The sequence below is a fragment of the Scyliorhinus torazame genome, chromosome 17 (assembly GCF_047496885.1).
Source record: "Scyliorhinus torazame isolate Kashiwa2021f chromosome 17, sScyTor2.1, whole genome shotgun sequence".
Classification (NCBI taxonomy): domain Eukaryota; kingdom Metazoa; phylum Chordata; class Chondrichthyes; order Carcharhiniformes; family Scyliorhinidae; genus Scyliorhinus; species Scyliorhinus torazame.
The window spans coordinates 179,559,634-179,578,133 of record NC_092723.1 but is presented as its reverse complement, the minus strand read 5'-3'; the positions used below and the strand labels follow the sequence as shown (position 1 = coordinate 179,578,133).

General features: G+C 51.0%; 1 protein-coding gene across 7 annotated transcripts in view; it reads left to right on the top strand.

Annotated features, from left to right (window-relative positions):
• The window catches only part of fbxl16 (F-box and leucine-rich repeat protein 16), a 300,505-nt gene that overhangs the window by 217,862 nt on the left and 64,143 nt on the right, over positions 1 to 18,500 (top strand). For all 7 annotated transcript variants that reach the window (XM_072481747.1, XM_072481743.1, XM_072481748.1 and 4 more), the window contains one exon: positions 12,727 to 13,235. In XM_072481747.1, coding sequence (XP_072337848.1) covers positions 12,727 to 13,235 — 509 coding nt within the window. The remainder of the gene's footprint in view (positions 1 to 12,726; positions 13,236 to 18,500) is intronic.

Below are 18,500 nucleotides of genomic sequence, written 5' to 3'. Positions count from 1 at the left end.
GACACCATAGTGCTGATGTCACAGTCCAGGCATCACACACCCAGACACCATATTGCAGATGTCACAGTCCAGACATCACGCACCCAGACACCATACTGCAGATGTCACAGTCCAGACATCACGCACCCAGACACCATATTGCAGATGTCACAGTCCAGACATCACACAGCCAGACGCCATACTGCAGACGTCATAGTCCAGGCATCACACACCCAGATACCATACTGCAGACGTCACAGTCCAGGCATCACACACACAGACACCATACTGCAGATGTCACAGTCCAGACATCACACACCCAGGCACCATACTGCAGATGTCACAGTCCAGACATCACACACCCAGACACCTTACTGCAGACGTCACAGTCCAGACATCACACAGCCAGACACCTTACTGCAGATGTCACAGTCCAGGCAACACACACCCAGACACCATATTGCAGATGTCACAGTCCAGACATCACACAGCCAGACACCATAGTGCAGATGTCACAGTCCAGACATCACACACACAGACACCATATTGCAGATGTCACAGTCCAGACATCACACACCCAGACACCACACCGCAAATGTCACAGTCCAGACATCACGCACCCAGACACCATATTGCAGATGTCACAGTCCAGACATCACACACACAGACACCATATTGCAGATGTCACAATCCAGGCATCACACACCCAGACACCATATTGCAGATGTCACAGTCCAGGCATCACACACACAGACACCATATTGCAGATGTCACAGTCCAGGCATCACACACCCAGACACCTTACTGCAGATGTCACAATCCAGGCATCACACAGCCAGACACCATAGTGCAGATGTCACAATCCAGGCATCACACAGCCAGACACCATACTGCAGATGTCACAGTCCAGACATCACACACCCAGACACCATACTGCAGATGTCACAGTCCAGACATCACACACACAGACACCATACTGCAGATGTCACAGTCCAGACATCACACACACAGACACCATACTGCAGATGTCACAGTCCAGACATCACACACACAGACACCATACTGCAGATGTCACAGTCCAGACATCACACACACAGACACCATACTGCAGATGTCACAGTCCAGACATCACACAGCCAGACACCATAGTGCTGATGTCACAGTCCAGGCATCACACACACAGACACCATACTGCAGATGTCACAGTCCAGACATCACACACCCAGACACCATATTGCAGATGTCACAGTCCAGGCATCACACACACAGACACCATACTGCAGATGTCACAGTCCAGACATCACACACCCAGACACCATATTGCAGATGTCACAGTCCAGACATCACACACACAGACACCATAGTGCAGATGTCACAGTCCAGACATCACACACACAGACACCATACTGCAGATGTCACAGTCCAGGCATCACACACCCAGACACCATATTGCAGATGTCACAGTCCAGGCATCACACACACAGACACCATACTGCAGATGTCACAGTCCAGGCATCACACACCCAGACACCATATTGCAGATGTCACAGTCCAGACATCACACACCCAGACACCATATTGCAGATGTCACAGTCCAGACATCACACACACAGACACCATACTGCAGATGTCACAGTCCAGACATCACACACCCAGACACCATATTGCAGATGTCACAGTCCAGACATCACACACACAGACACCTTACTGCAGATGTCACAGTCCAGGCATCACACACCCAGACACCATACTGCAGATGTCACAGTCCAGGCATCACGCACCCAGACACCATATTGCAGATGTCACAGTCCAGACATCACACACCCAGACACCATACTGCAGATCTCACAGTCCAGGCATCACACACCCAGACACCTTACTGCAGACGTCACAGTCCAGACATCACACACCCAGACACCATACTGCAGATCTCACAGTCCAGGCATCACACACCCAGACACCATAGTGCAGATGTCACAGTCCAGATATCACGCACCCAGACACCATACTGCAGATGTCACAGTCCAGACATCACACACCCAGACACCATAGTGCAGATGTCACAGTCCAGATATCACGCACCCAGACACCATATTGCAGATGTCACAGTCCAGGCATCACACACCCAGACACCATACTGCAGACGTCATAGTCCAGGCATCACACACCCAGATACCATACTGCAGACGTCACAGTCCAGGCATCACACACGCAGACACCATACTGCAGATGTCACAGTCCAGACATCACACACCCAGGCACCATACTGCAGATGTCACAGTCCAGACATCACACACCCAGACACCTTACTGCAGACGTCACAGTCCAGACATCACACAGCCAGACACCTTACTGCAGATGTCACAGTCCAGGCAACACACACCCAGACACCATATTGCAGATGTCACAGTCCAGACATCACACAGCCAGACACCATAGTGCAGATGTCACAGTCCAGACATCACACACACAGACACCATATTGCAGATGTCACAGTCCAGGCATCACACACCCAGACACCATACAGCAGACATCACAGTCCAGACATCACACACCCAGACACCATACTGCAGATGTCACAGTCCAGGCATCACACACCCAGACACCTTACTGCAGATGTCACAGTCCAGACATTACACAGCCAGACACCATAGTGCTGATGTCACAGTCCAGACATCACACAGCCAGATACCATATTGCAGATGTCACAGTCCAGACATTACACACCCAGACACCATAGTGCTGATGTCACAGTCCAGACATCACACACACAGACACCATATTGCAGATGTCACAGTCCAGGCATCACACACCCAGACACCATACAGCAGACATCACAGTCCAGACATCACACACCCAGACACCATACTGCAGATGTCACAGTCCAGGCATCACACACCCAGACACCTTACTGCAGATGTCACAGTCCAGACATTACACAGCCAGACACCATAGTGCTGATGTCACAGTCCAGACATCACACAGCCAGATACCATATTGCAGATGTCACAGTCCAGACATTACACACCCAGACACCATATTGCAGATGTCACAGTCCAGACATCACACACCCAGACACCATAGTGCAGATGTCACAGTCCAGACATTACACACCCAGACACCATAGTGCAGATGTCACAGTCCAGACATTACACACCCAGACACCATATTGCAGATGTCACAGTCCAGACATTACACACCCAGACACCATATTGCAGACGTCATAGTCCAGACATCACACACCCAGACACCTTACTGCAGATGTCACAGTCCAGACATCACACAGCCAGATACCATATTGCAGATGTCACAGTCCAGACATCACTCAGCCAGACACCATATTGCAGACGTCATAGTCCAGACATTACACACCCAGACACCATAGTGCAGATGTCACAGTCCAGACATCACACAGCCAGACACCATACTGCAGATGTCACAGTCCAGACATCACACAGCCAGACACCATATTGCAGACGTCATAGTCCAGACATCACACAGCCAGACACCATTTTGCAGATGTCACAGTCCAGACATCACACAGCCAGATACCATATTGCAGATGTCACAGTCCAGACATCACACAGCCAGACACCATATTGCAGATGTCACAGTCCAGACATCACACAGCCAGACACCATATTGCAGATGTCACAGTCCAGACATGCACCTCAGATGTTACACTCCAAAAAGATATTTTTGCAGGTGATTTGCATTTTTCGAGTGATTGGCCAGAAGCAGGGAAAGAGACAAGAAAACCCAGAGCATTAAACCTTTTCTAGGCCTCTGAACTGTTCTGCTACTTTGAGAAGCTGGTTCCTGTGTGTCAGGTATCATTTGTGATACTTTGTTCTTCTAGCTGGTTCCTGGAAGCCAGTGTTTTCACCTTCTTGAGGGAATAATCAATTCGAAATGTGCATATTTGCATGTAGATTCCTCAACTACTTTTTGTGGCCATTGAAATAACACAGCAAAAGATCGCAATGTCTATATTTTACAGTGTTTTGGACCTTAACAATGAGAGGTTATAATATAATATTTAAAAGCATCAATGGGCCTGGGGAGATTTTCAGTACAATGACCGTCCATATGTCGCTAACATTGAAAAGTTACTTATCTGCCTGCAATCATCAATTTAGCCTGGTACCAGGACCTTCCATTTGAGATCTCTGTTCACACCAGGATATGCTTTGGTCAACTCATGGTAGATGCCCATTGCTTTAGATGGTATGAGCTTCTGAATCATTGTGCCCTCAGATAGAAACGTCTGCGTAAGGCTGTGCATGTTCAATGGGTATGAACATTTCTCAGCTCTGGTAGCTTGTTCATGGGACCCAGGTTGATCTGAAATGGCAAACTCTGTTTAATTGATCGTGACCACATCAGATTATCATAGAATTTTTTTTTACAGTGCAGAAGGAGGCCACCCGGCCCATCGAGTCTGTACCGGCTCGTTGAAAGAGCACCCTACCCAAGGTCAATACCTCCACCCTATCCCCATAACCCAGTAACCCCACCCAAAACTAAGGGCAATTTTGGACACTAAGGGCAATTGATCATGGCCAATCCACCTCACCTGTACATCTTTGGACTGTGGGAGGAAACCGGAGCACCCGGAGGAAACCCACGCACACACGGGGAGAACGTGCAGACTCCGCACAGACAGTGACCCAAGCCGGAATCGAACCTGGGACCCTGGAGCTGTGAAGCAATTGTGCGATCCACAATGCTACCGTGATTAGTTGGAAACTGCCCCCCCCCCTTCCCGTAACCTGTTCAATTGGAGGAATTCTGGGTGCAAAAGGAGGTAATAGAAGTCGTCTGCAGAAGAACATAAGAACTAGAGCAGGAGTAGGCCATCTGGCCCCTCGAGCCTGCTCCGCCATTCAATGAGATCATGGCTGATCTTTGTGGACTCAGCTCCACTTTCCGACCCGAACACCATAACCCTTAATCCCTTTATTCTTCAAGAAACTATCTATCTTTATCTTAAAAACATTTAATGAAGGAGCCTCAGCTGCTTCACTGGGCAAGAATTCCATAGATTCACAACCCTTTGGGTGAAGAAGTTCCTCCTAAACTCAGTCCTAAATCTACTTCCCCTTATTTTGAGGCTATGCCGCCTAGTTCTGCTTACACCCGCCAGTGGAAACAACCTGCCCGCATCTATCCTATCTATTCCCTTCATAATTTTATACGTTTCTGTAAGATCACCCCCCCCCATCCTTCTAAATTCCAACGAGTACAGTCCCAGTCTACTCAACCTCTCCTCGTAATCCAACCCCTTCAGCTCTGGGATTAACCGAGTGAATCTCCTCTGCACACCCTCCAGCGCCAGTACGTCCTTTCTCAGGTAAGGCGACCAAAACTGAACACAGTACTCTAGGTGTGGCCTCACTAACACCTTATACAATTGCAGCATAACCGCCCTAGTCTTAAACTCCATCCCTCTTGCAATGAAGGACAAAACTTCATTTGCCTGCTTAATCACCTGTTGCACCTGTAAACCAACTTTTTGCGACTCATGCACTAGGACACCCAGGTCCCTCTGCACAACAGCATGTTTTAATATTTTATCATTTAAATAATCCCTGTTATTCCCACCAAAATGGATAACCTCACATTTGTCAACATTGTATTCCATCTGCCAGACCCTAGCCCATTCACTTAACCGATCCAAATCCCTCTGCAGACTTCCGGTATCCTCTGCACGTTTTGCTTTACCACTCATCTTAGTGTCGTCTGCAAACTTGGACACATTGCACTTGGTCCCCAACTCCAAATCATCTATGTAAGAGGAAATTAATTGTTCAATCAAAGGCTTTATAAAGAATACACAGTTCTGATTGTCTTTACCGCAGTTAAGACACTCGGGAGTAATTCCTGCTGAAGGAAATTCTAATAATCTTCACTTCACCAGCTGCATATTTCTGTTATATATGAATTAATATTCCAGATTAACTGACGTGCAAGAAAATTGTGGATAGCTGGTTTGCTGAGGAACTAGAGGATCATTGCAGCGAGGTTATCAGGCATCTCAAGGAGAAGTTGCAAAACACACTTGAATTCTTTTAGCTTCTTCTGAGCGATGAATACATATTATAATAGGAATTGGCAGTTGGTCATTTTACTGCCATGACCATTTTCTTAGCTAGCGTTTGACATATTGACACCATCTGTTGTAAAGACTCTGCTTGTCATTTTTCATAATCTCTTTATAACATATGCAACACTAAAGAATGATATGCTTAGTTAAGTAAGCACTGGACATGCATATTTTTATGAAGATAACTTGTGGAAATTGAGCTCTCCTAACAGTTCCACATATTAATAAAGAAATGCCTTAAAGACTAGCCAAAATATAAGACAGTAGACTGGTGTTCCGCTGTCAAATCAGATCCATTGTTAATCAACGTAAAGAAATATGACAGCAGGCTGTCAGCTGATAGATTAAGTACTTTCACAAGCAAAATGAAATGATTCATAAACTAAATTAAGACTACAATCATCACATATTCAAGCTGATCTATAAATGTTATAAATTGGTGCACATGGGCAGCACAGTGGTTAGCACTGTTGCTTCACAGCTCCAGGGTCCCAGGTTCGATTCCCGGCTTGGACCACTGTCTGTGCGGAGTCTGCACGTTCTCCCCATGCCTGCGTGGGTTTCCTCCGGGTGCTCCGGTTTCCTCCCACAAGTCCGGAGAGACGTGCTTGTTAGGTGAATTGAACATTCTGATTTCTCCCTCGGTGTACCCGAACAGGCGCCGGAGTGTGGCGACTAGGGGCTTTTCACAGTAACTTCACTGCAGTGTTAATGTAAGCCTACTTGTGACAATAAAGATTGTTAAAGAACAAGTAAATTTGCTGATTCCGTTAGTTCTGAGATTCGAATGCATTGAGATCTTTGTAAATTAATGCATTTTAGAAATTAAAAATTACACATTACCTGACCGCAGATGATTAAACTTAAATGTATAAAATGAAATGCTACCTTTTATACATAAATTAGAAACCAATCGTTAAGCTTTCTGACCTTTACTTGAACGGTGCACTATTCTAAGGTTAAATAAGGTACGGTTCACATTGATACAATCTAAATATAGAACTCCAAGCGACCCAAACTATTCCCATTCATGGGCGAGATTCTCCGACCCCCCGCCGGGTCGGAGAATCGCCAGGGACTGGCGTGAATCCCGCCCACGCCGGTTGCTGAATTCTCCGGCACCGGATATTCGGCGGGGGCGGGAATCGCGCCGTGCCGGTTGGCGGCCCCTCCCCCGGCGATTCTCCGGCCCGGATGGGCCGAAGACCCGCTGCTGGAATGCCTGTCCCGCCGGCGTGGATTAAACCACCTCTCTTGCCGGCGGGACAAGGCGGCGCGGGTGGGCTCCGGGGTCCGGGGTCCTGGGGGGGGCGCGGTGTGATCTGGCCCCGGGGGGGTGCCCCCACGGTGGCCTGGCCCGCGATCAGGGCCCACCGATCCGCGGGCGGGCCTGTGCCGTGGGGCACTCTTTTCCTTCCACCTTCGCCACGGTCTCCACCATGGCGGAGGCGGAAGAGACCCCCTCCATTGCGCATGCGCGGGGATGCCGTGAGCGGCCTCTAACGCTCCCGCGCATGCGCCGCCCGGCAAAGTCAGTTTCGAGCCAGCTGGCGGGGCACCAAAGGCCTTTCCAGCCAGCTGGCGGGGCGGAAATCAGTCCGGCGCGGGCCTAGCCCCTCAAGGTTAGGGCTCGGCCGCTCAAGATGCGGAGGATTCCGCACCTTTGGGGCGGCGCGATGCCGGACTGATTTGCGCCGTTTTTGGCGCCGGTCAGCGGACATCGCGCCGATTACGGAGAAATGCGCCCCATGTCTGTTACATAAAACTCGAATAGACCAGCCCAGACTCTCATTCATTTTCATAACATAGATCTTCAATGAGCAACTTCACTCTGCAAGTTATTTAGAATTTTGACAGATTCAATCACTTCCCGTCACACTTTCACTTTAAACAATTGCTAATAGCCATTTAATACCAAAGTTATTATTCTTTATGTGAACATAGGGTGAGATTCTCTGCCCGGTGTGTTTCTCGGTGGCAGGAGGCACCCGCCTCTGGCACCCGGTGTTGGGAGCTGCTGATCCTGCCGCTATCAATGGAATTTCCCATTGTTTTCACCCCACAACACCAGGAAACCCGCAGCAGGGGTGCACCGTCCGCAGACTCAGACGATCCCGCAGCGTGAAGAGCTGGAAGGTCTCAACCGTTGAATAATTTTCTTTTTTCCCCATTTTTCCTGGGCCATTCATCCCAGTTCGAACATCATCTTCAAAACATACACAAGTTCTCGACGGCATCAACACGGCCTCAGGATCAGCAATTCTGGCCCCGACAGAGGGCCAGCATGGCACTGGAGCGAGCCGGTCCCGGCGTCAACTGGGCGCCGTGGAGTCCGCGCACGCGCAGTGGCTCCCTGCTCCGCGCCGGCCCCGACATGGCGCAGGGCTAAAGGGGCCGGCGGGGGAGAAAGGAGGCCCCCAGCCCGAGAGGCCGGCCTGCCGATCGGTGGGCCCCGATCGCGGGGCCAGGCCATAACGGAGGCCCCCCCTGGGGTCGCGCCCCCCCCCCCCCCCCCCCACAGGCTGCCCCCGGACCCTTGCACGCCGACGTCCCGCCGGCTGGGAGCAGATTAGAGCGGCGCCAGCGGGACTCGGGCTTTTTGTAACAGCCGCTCGGCCCATCCCGGTGCCAATAGCGCCGCTTCCGCCTGTCGCGGGGATTGTCCAGTCCGGCCCCGGGCTGAGAGAATCCCACCCAGTATGACTTCTGATTTGGCATGCAGTTCATACAAAATATAGATTTGTAGTGCTATTGCCTAATGGAGGAAGGAAGAGTGTGAGGGTTTCCTGGTGGGCCGTTCTGCTGAAGGTACTGCACTGCTTTGCCAAGCATCATCATGGACCAGGCCCATCATGGATCAGTGGAAATACAGGTCAACAATGCCCACTTAGGGCATGGTACCTGAAGGATGAGGGGGAAGGATCTTTATGTTGGCTTTTAAATTTATTTTGGATCCTATTTTCTAGCTGCAGTTGTAAGTTTAATGCACTTCGTGTTGATTTCTGTTGATGCTGGCACATAAGGATTACAGTTTGTGTCGATTACATGAACTGTAATCTGTTGTTCATTATCAGGGAGTGAAATGCACCTAAATTGAAATCTTGAATCCGAAATGAATTAGTTAGGACATTTATTCAATTGTCCACATTTGCAAATGTTCTGAAATTTTGAATGGCATAACTGAAAAAAACTTACCATCATATTTATTTAGTAATTGAAATGTTATTAAAGTATACAGCTGTGGGTCAGGTTCCAGCAAATGGCTAGCGATACACTTTTATTTCAGTGCTAGAAAAGACCAATTTCAACAACATTATTTTTATGCAGAGCTTAGGAAGGCTCTGAAATTCACTCCCGGTGGCAATGATTGAAGCAGAGACCAGCAACATTTCATAGGTCAGATAGGTGGTTAAAGAAAAGGGGAATAAAGAAATATGGAAGCAAAATGGACACGTGGACCGCGATTAAGCCATGGCCGCAAATCCCAATCCTGTAATGGCCATTAAATCTCGTGAGAGGTCGTCAGCACCTTGTCAGGGATTCTTGGGTTTGAGCTGGAGCTGTGCCCCCTGGTTTATCGTTTGCGGGTCTCGGACTCGTCGGAGCTCCAGATGAGGGTGAAGGCTGATGCTCTCGCCTTCGTCTCGTTGATAGCCCGGAGGCAGATCCTGCTTCGGTGGGGTTCTCCAGTTCCACCCATTGCTTCATCCTGTTTTTTTATCATAGAATTTACAGAGCAGAAGGAGGCCATTCGGCCCATCGAGTCTGCACCGGCTCTTAGAAAGAGCACCCTACCCAAGGTCAACACCGCCACCCTATCCCCATAACCCAGTAACCCCACCCAACACTAAGGGCAATTTTGGACACTGAGGGCAATTTATCATGGCCAATCCACCTAACCTGCACATGTTTGGACTGTGGGAGGAAACCGGAGCACCCGGAGGAAACCCACGCACACACGGGGAGAACGTGCAGACTCCGCACAGACAGTGACCCAAGCCGGAATTGAACCTGGGACCCTGGAGCTGTGAAGCAATTGTGCTATCCACAATACTACCGTGCTGCCCTTTGAGCTTTTATAATTTTTATTTTTTTTATCCCATAATTAAAGTTACAAATCCAATGTGCAGAGTGGACGGGGCAAATCCTCAATCCTTACCATTGCTTGCTCCAAAAACCAATTCATGGTCTGCACAAGAGAGGCGTGCAAGGTCCAAGCTGACAAGGAAAGGCATTCCATCTCATCTTCGGCTTCATCGGACATTTGATCCTGTCCAAGAGGCTAAGAAGCGATCCTAATGGAGTTTTTATACTTTGAGAAGGTCGAATACATCACGAGGGGGTCAGCAGAAGGGTTCAACTCAAGATGGCAGCCTTTCACATCCTATTTCAGGGAGATGCCCACTGTCAGATGTGGGGGGGGGGGGGGGGGTTGGTATTTCTGGTTAGGATTGCTTTTGGGGGGTGGGGCTGGGAGGGTGTTTTAAGTTTGGCATTGTATTTGTTCCGTGTTGTGCTTTTACGGTGTTATCATGGGAAACTGTCTCAATAAAAATATTTTTTTAAACATCTCGTGAGAGGTCAAAAACGGGATTTGTGCTGGCGAGGTTTCGGTTACCAATCTTCCTGGTAACCCCCACCCCCTCCTCTGTGCACAGAGTGTTCGAGAACCTGCAGCTGCAGAGGTGCAGACTAGTTTGCAGTCTGAAACTGACACTCTGGGCTCGAAAAGAAGCTCGCCGTGGCAAAGGGTGGCCGCTAAGAGCCGGAAGACCCTGCTCCCGGGATGGACGCGGCTCGCAGCGCCCCGCAAGATCTCAAGCGAACTCATGAGACGTCGCGATGTGAAACCCGTCCATTATGGGGAGGGGATCACCTTTTAGCAAATCTGCATTTTGAAGCGAGAGAGCTAGGCTCACTTTAATGTGCAGATTCCCGAGTTACCCAAGACATGGGATCTATCTCCTTCGCTTCGGAGACCGCAGGAGAGCGCCGTTCAGTATTGGTCTCCACAAACAGGGACCAAACATAACTGCACTGGTGGGGGTTTCTCCGTGAACTGGAGGCCCCCAGGTGCTTGCCCTCTGGGCAGGGTGGTACCCTGGCACTGCGGCGGGAGCCGGGGGAATGCAGCTTCAGACTGTCCGAGCGTATTTCAATGGCGTCAGCTGCAGTGGTCCGGGGAGTGGTCTGGGAGTGAATTTATGCCATTGAGAAAACCCGCCTGTCCTTCCAGAGCAGAGAATCTAACGGGTCAGCCCACTTATGGGATATGGGGCGAAATTCTCCGGTATCGGCGCGATGTCCGCCGACTGGCGCCCAAAACGGCGCAAATCAGTCGGGCATCGCGCCGCCCCAAAGGTGCGGAATGCTCTGCATCTTTGGGGGCCGAGCCCCAACCTTAAGGGGCTAGGCCGGCGCCGGACGAATTTCCGCCCCGCCAGCTGGTGGAAACGGCCTTTGGTGCCCCGCCAGCTGGCGCGGAAATGACATCTCCGGGCGGCGCATGCGCGGGAGCGTTAGCGGCCGCTGACGGCATTCCCGCGCATGCGCAGTGGAGGGTGTCTCTTCCGCCTCCGCCATGGTGGAGACCGTGGCGAAGGCGGAAGGGAAAGAGTGCTCCCACGGCACAGGCCCGCCCGCGGATCGGTGGGCCCCGATCGCGGGCCAGGCCACTGTGGGGGCACCCCCCCGGGGCCAGATCGCCCTGCGCCCCCCCCAGGGCCCCGGAACCCGCCTGCGCCACCTTGTCCCGCCGGTAAGGTAGGTGGTTTAATTTACGCCGGCGGGACAGGCATTTTAGCGGCGGGACTTCGGCCCATTCGGGCCGGAGAATCGCGGGGGGGGTGGTGGGGGGCCCGCCAACCGGCGGGGCGCGATTCCCGCCCCCGCTGATTCTCCGGTGGTGGAGAATTCGGCAACCGGCGGGGGCGGGATTCACGCCAGCCCCCGGCAATTCTCCGACCCAGCGGGGGGTCGGAGAATCTCGCCCATGATTCACATCCGACAGCTTTGCTCCATATACGTCTAATGCCAAAACCATCCAGTGGACATTTGGATGCACAACTGGACACCCATCGCAAATTGGTTGGCACATTAAAATTTGTTTGAACATTAAAAGTGGCCGGGATATGTAATCTCAGCGTTACAATGGAATTATTAACCACTTGGCCTTTGCTCTTGAGGGCTGACATCACCTTGATCTCTTGTATTCCAATTGTATAAATTAAAGGCAGATTTTGTTCTGAATTTAACGTTAAATCTTAAAATAAGTCAGGACAACTGCCCTGAATGTGATCACGTAATAGCTTTTTGAGTCAGACACCCAGAATTCCAAATGTTTATTCCCCCCTTAGCTGATGCTGCTGATTATTATCGACCCGGTTACCAAGAAAAAAAATCTGTTTTGGAAAATGTAGTCATTCCGGCGAAAAATAAATGAGAATGTTCACATTCTTTCTTCTATATTGGGAACACTGCATGGTCACTGAGGTACTGCGGGGGTTTGGAGGACCCAGTGACAGTTTAGAGCTTTGCCTCATTAAATAAGTGCGGTGCCGATTTAAATTGATTGGGATGTGCAGGTAAGGAATCGTTGCTGCAGTATTTTATACACTCTCTTCACTCTGTCTGTCCCCCAGGTAATGTTGGAGCAGATGCAGGGACTCGCCCACTTGGAGCTCTCAGGCTGCAATGACTTCACGGAAGCAGGCCTTTGGTCCAGCCTTAATGCACGGATTACCTCCCTGAGCGTTAGCGACTGTATCAACGTGGCGGACGACGCCATCGCCGCCATTTCACAGCTGCTGCCGAACCTTACTGAGCTGAATTTGCAGGCCTATCATGTGACGGACACAGCCATGGCCTATTTCACTGCCAAGCAAGGGTACACCACACACACGCTGCGCCTGAACTCCTGCTGGGAGATCACCAATCACGGTGTGGTGAACATGGTGCACAGCCTGCCCAACCTCACCACCCTCAGCCTCTCCGGCTGCTCCAAAATCACCGACGACGGCGTAGAGCTGGTGGCAGAGAACTTGCGGAAGCTGCGCAGCCTGGACCTCTCGTGGTGTCCACGCATCACTGACATGGCACTGGAGTACGTTGCTTGTGATCTGCACAAGCTGGAGGAGCTGATATTGGACAGGTAGACCAAAGGCTAAATCTGCATTGACATTCATAATGTGGCCAGTTGATAAGGCTTAAAGTAAAACATATTACGTTGGTCTCAGGTGATTGATTCAGTAAAGGAATGCACAATGTGAATCAGCACAGAGTAAAGATTCGCCTAAGCACCAGGTTGCAAGGGGCTTTAATTTCTTACGGACAAACCTCTAAATGCATTTTAAAAAAATTATTTCCTTGGATGTGGGTGTCACTGGGAAGGTTGGCATTTGTTTTCCATCCTTAATTGCACTGGAACTGAGTGCCTTGCTCGACCATTTTCAGAGGGTAGATAAGAGTTAACCACATTGCTGTGTGAGTCTGGAGTCATAATGTAGGCCAGACCAGATGAGGACGGCAGATTTCCTTCCCTAAGGGACTTTTATGGGGCTTTTACAACAATCGATGGTAGTTGTCAGGATCACAGTTACTGAGACTAGTTTTATATTCCAAATGTATTAATCAAATGTAAATTCTACCAGCTGCCATGGGATGGGATTTGAATGGGATTTGAACTTGTGTCCCCAGAGCAATATCCTGGGCCTCTGGATTACTAGTCACTGACATTACCATGATTCTACAATCTCCTCTCTGTTATATTTATAGAACAGAATATGTTCACTGGTAATAATAATGCAGATCAACAACTGTAACCACACTTCACCTGCTGTCTATTTCTCTCTCTGTCTATCTTTGCGCACAGCTGTGTCATTTTATTTTACAATCCAAACTTGTCTCCACATTTCCTCGAGGAAGGAGGAGCTTTGGCTCAACCTCTCTACAGCCCCAGTTTCACTGGATTGTCACAAAAGCTACTAGGGTGCAAAATGTATGTGTCAGTTTGATTAAGTAAGGGTCCAGGTTATAAGCACCACACAAGTGCCAGGCAATGACCTTCTCCAACAGGTGACAATTTAACCATTGCCCCTTGACATTAAGTGGCATTAACATCATTAAATCCCCAAACATCAACATCCTGGATGTTACCATTGACCAGAATCTGGGGCGAAATTCTCCCCCAACGGTGCGATGTCCGCCGACTGGCGCCCAAATCGGCGCCAATCAGACAGGCATCGCGCCGCCCCAAAGGTGCGGAATGCTCTGCACCTTTGGGGGCCCAGCCCCAACATTGAGGGGCTAGGCCGACGCCGGAGGGATTTCCGCCCCGCCAGCTGGCGGAAATGGCGTTTGTTGCCCCGCCAGCTGGCGCGGAAATGCGGCGCATGCGCGGGAGCGTCAGCGGCCGCTGACAGTTTCCCGGCGCATGCGCAGTGGGGAGAGTCTCTTCCGCCTCTGCCATGGTGGAGGCCGTGGCGGAGGCGGAAGGGAAAGAGTGCCCCCACGGCACAGGCCCGCCCGCGGATCGGTGGGCCCCGATCGTGGGCCAGGCCACCGTGGGGGCACCCCCCGGGGTCAGATCACCTCGCGCCCCCCCCCCCCCCCCCAGGACCCCGGAGCCCGCCCACGCCGCCTGGTCCCGCCGGTAAATACCAGGTTTGATTTACGCCGGCGGGACAGGCAATTTCTGGGCGGGACTTCGGCCCATCCGGGCCGGAGAATTGAGCGGGGGGTCCCGCCAACCGGCGCGGCCCGATTCCCGCCCCCGCCCAATCTCCGGTACCGGAGATTTTGGCGGGGGCGGGATTCACGGCGGCCAACGGCCATTCTCCGACCCGGCGGGGGGTCGAAGAATGACGCCCCTGAATTGGACTAGCTATATAAATACTGTGGCTACAAGAGCAGGTCAGAGGCTAGGAATCCTGCAGCGAGTAACTCACCTCCTAACTAGCCTCAAAGCCTGTCCACAATCTACAAGGCACAAATCAGGGGCGTCATTCTCCGACCCCCCGCCGGGTCGGAGAATCGCCGGGGGCTTGCGTGAATCCCGCCCCCGCAGGTTGCCGAAGTCTACGGCACCGGATATTCGGTGGGGGCGGGAATCGGGCCGCGCCGGTTGGCGGGAGCCCCCCCCCGCTCGATTCTCCGGCCCGGATGGGCCGAAGTCCCGCCGATAAATTGCCTGTCCCGCCGGCGTGGATTAAACCACCTTTTGAACGGCGGGACAAGGCGGCGTGGGCGGGCTCCGGGGTCCTGGGGGGGGCGCGGGGCGATCTGGCCCCGGGGGGTGCCCCCACGGTGGCCTGGCCCGCGATCGGGGCCCACCGATCCACGGGCGGGCCTGTGACGTGCGGGCACTCTTTCCCTTCCGCCTCCGCCACGGTCTCCACCATGGCGGAAGAGACTCCCTCCACTGCGCATGCGTGGGAAACTGTCAGCGGCCGCTGACGCTCCCGCGCATGCGCCGCCCGGGGATGTCATTTCCGCGCCAGCTGGTGGGGCAACAAAGGCCGTTTCCACCAGCTGGCGGGGCGGAAATTCCTCCGGCGCCGGCCTAGCCCCCCAATGTTGGGGCTAGGCCCCCAAAGATGCAGAGCATTCCGCACCTTTGGGGCGGTGCGATGCCCGTCTGATTGGCGCCGTTTTGGGCGCCAGTCGGCGGACTTCGCGCCATTTCGGGAGAATTTCGCCCCAGGAGTGTAATGGAATACTCCCCACTTGCCTGGGCGAGTGCAACACCAACAACACTCAAGAAGCTCGACACCATCCAGGACAAAGCAGCCCGCTTGATTGCTACCTCTTCCACAAACATTCAAACCCTCCACCACTGATGCACAGTGGCAGCCGTGTGTACCATCTACAAGATGCAATTCAGGAACTCATGAAGGTTCCTTAAACAGCACCTTCCAACCCTACGACCACTGCCATCTAGAAGGACAAGGGCAGCAGATACCTGGGAACGTCACCACCTGGAGGCTCCCCTCCTAGTCACTCACCACCCTGACTTGGAAATATATCGTTGTTCCCTCACTGTCGCTGGGTCAAAATCCTGGAACTCTCTCCCTAACAGCACAGCGGGTGTACCTACACCACATGTGCTGAAGCGGTTCAAGAAGGCAGCTCACCACCACCTTCTCAAGGGCAGTTAGGGATGGGCAATAAATGCTGGGCCTAACCAGCAAAGCTCCCATTCCACAAAAATGAATAAAAATAAAAATCAGACGACCGGCCCCATTTGTTGTAGCTCTGTCCCTGTGCATGCACAGGTCTGTGTCGCTGAAAACCCTCGTTGCAACAAAGCTATTTTTTTTGTTTAACGATTTGCAATAGTTGTTGTCTGTGAAGTTCAATTGTGAATTGGGGAGCTTGAAGAGGCATCGTATGTGCACAGGGATTGGTTCCGGGCTTGATAAAGAAAATTAGGAATAACAGCTGCAATGCAAAGCTGATGAGTATTCATATCAACAAAACTTTTTCAAACTTTGTCATTGAGGTGTTCTGGGCGTTTAGACTTTCACTGCAGTCATTTCCAATGGCTGACTGGATGGGCCCTATTTAGTGTCATGTATGCCAGGAAGTCAAACGACCAAACTGTCCGCAACATAACACACACCGATGGATCAGCAATATGTTTCTCTGTATCTTTTCAAATTAACTTATACTTTCGCTACTGCTGACCATAGGAGATTGCTTTTATCTGTTAGACACGTTAAGCAGAATACTGTTATATGTGCTTCACGGCAAACAGTGAACCAGTTTTGGTTCCTCGGCACTTCGGCAGACAGTTGGAAGGAATGGCATCCTTCCGAACAGATGTTGGTTTATTTATGCAAATGTCACATTTTTATCTATGTAAATGAGCCACTTGACCCACGTAAGTGATCTGACTCAGGAAAGATGTGTGAAAAATGATATATGAGGCCATGCTTCAGCAAAGGGGAACTTAATCCCCTGATAATTGGACCCAGAAAAAGAATCTTTTCGAGGATTCCGAGCCACTCGATCCGCTAAGGCATGCCCCAGCAATACTAAAGGAGCGAATCAGTGCTCTGAAGACAGGAAATGCTAGTGATCGTTGAAAGGGAATCATCGACCGTAACTATTCAGGAAGATCAAACCTACATCATTGAACTACAAAAGGCTGTCCAGGAGATAGCTAACAAGGCTTGAGAAAACCATTGCCCTGCTAATCCACTTGCAGCGTGACTATGATGTTGTCCGTACTTCAAAGGCGGTTACGAGATTTGGTAAGTCGTGAACTAAGTTTCGTCTTGCTTTTCAATAAAAATGGATATTCTCGTTGTAAAATGAATAAAATCACTTATATTTGCGAAGAATATATAATAATACCCTGCATAATTTCTTGTTAATCACTTTTGATCAATCGTCTAGAATGGTATTGCTTTCGAGATATTAGAAGGCTATACAGGATTCAAATTCTGATCATGTAAATTATTTTATATTTCCACAGATGGATTCACCAATGAGATGGTGCAGGAGAATGTCACAATTTCAGAAGATGAAGGCAAAGGCATTAGGATACCTCCATCAGGAAGGTCTAGGGCATAAGATCTGAGATGCAAGCAGGTTGCAGTGCTGTTTCGTAATGGAGAACACATCACTTGTGACGAGAACGTCTCTTTGAGCCTATACATTTTGCAGTGCACAATGCAGTGTTGTGTGCAGAATATTCGGGGATGGGCCTTGCTGGCAGGTCAAGTACTGCCTTCTTCCACCATTATTTCACACTGAGCATGTTGACTGTCTTTTGTCATTTACATGTCACAATGTGACGTGCATATACAGCCGGATTTAATACCCTAGCGGGTATGCCTGCGGCCTGGTGGTGGGGGAGACCACTCTCATGGTGCTGCTGGTGCTTGAGAGCTGCTGGCTTCTTGGATGGGGGAAATTTCCCCCCTGCAGCATCCACCTGACAGCAGACGCTTGACTGGGAACTAATCCTGACGAGGTTCCCAGGAATGGTTGCGGCAGGATTGCTACCGGCGCTCCGGCTGGCAGACGGGCCCATCGAGGCAACCATTAAATTCCAAGGCATCGCTGTTCTTAGCACTCTATTGGTCCATGGGACTGTGAAGTGAGCAGCAATCGTGTGGCCATCAGTTTAATACACCTCTAGCCTCGACTCTTACTCTGTGGAAATTCACTGAATGATGATTTCTTGCAGAACTCTAACCAGGGGCGAAATTCTCCCCCAACGGCGCGATGTCCGCCGACTGGCGCCAAAAACGGCGCCAATCAGACGGGCATCGCGCCGGCCCAAAGGTGCGGAATGCTCCGCATCCTTGGGGGCCGAGCCCCAACATTGAGGGGCTAGGCCGGCGCCGGAGGGATTTCCGCCCCGCCAGCTGGCGGAAATGGCGTTTGTTGCCCCGCCAGCTGGCGCGGA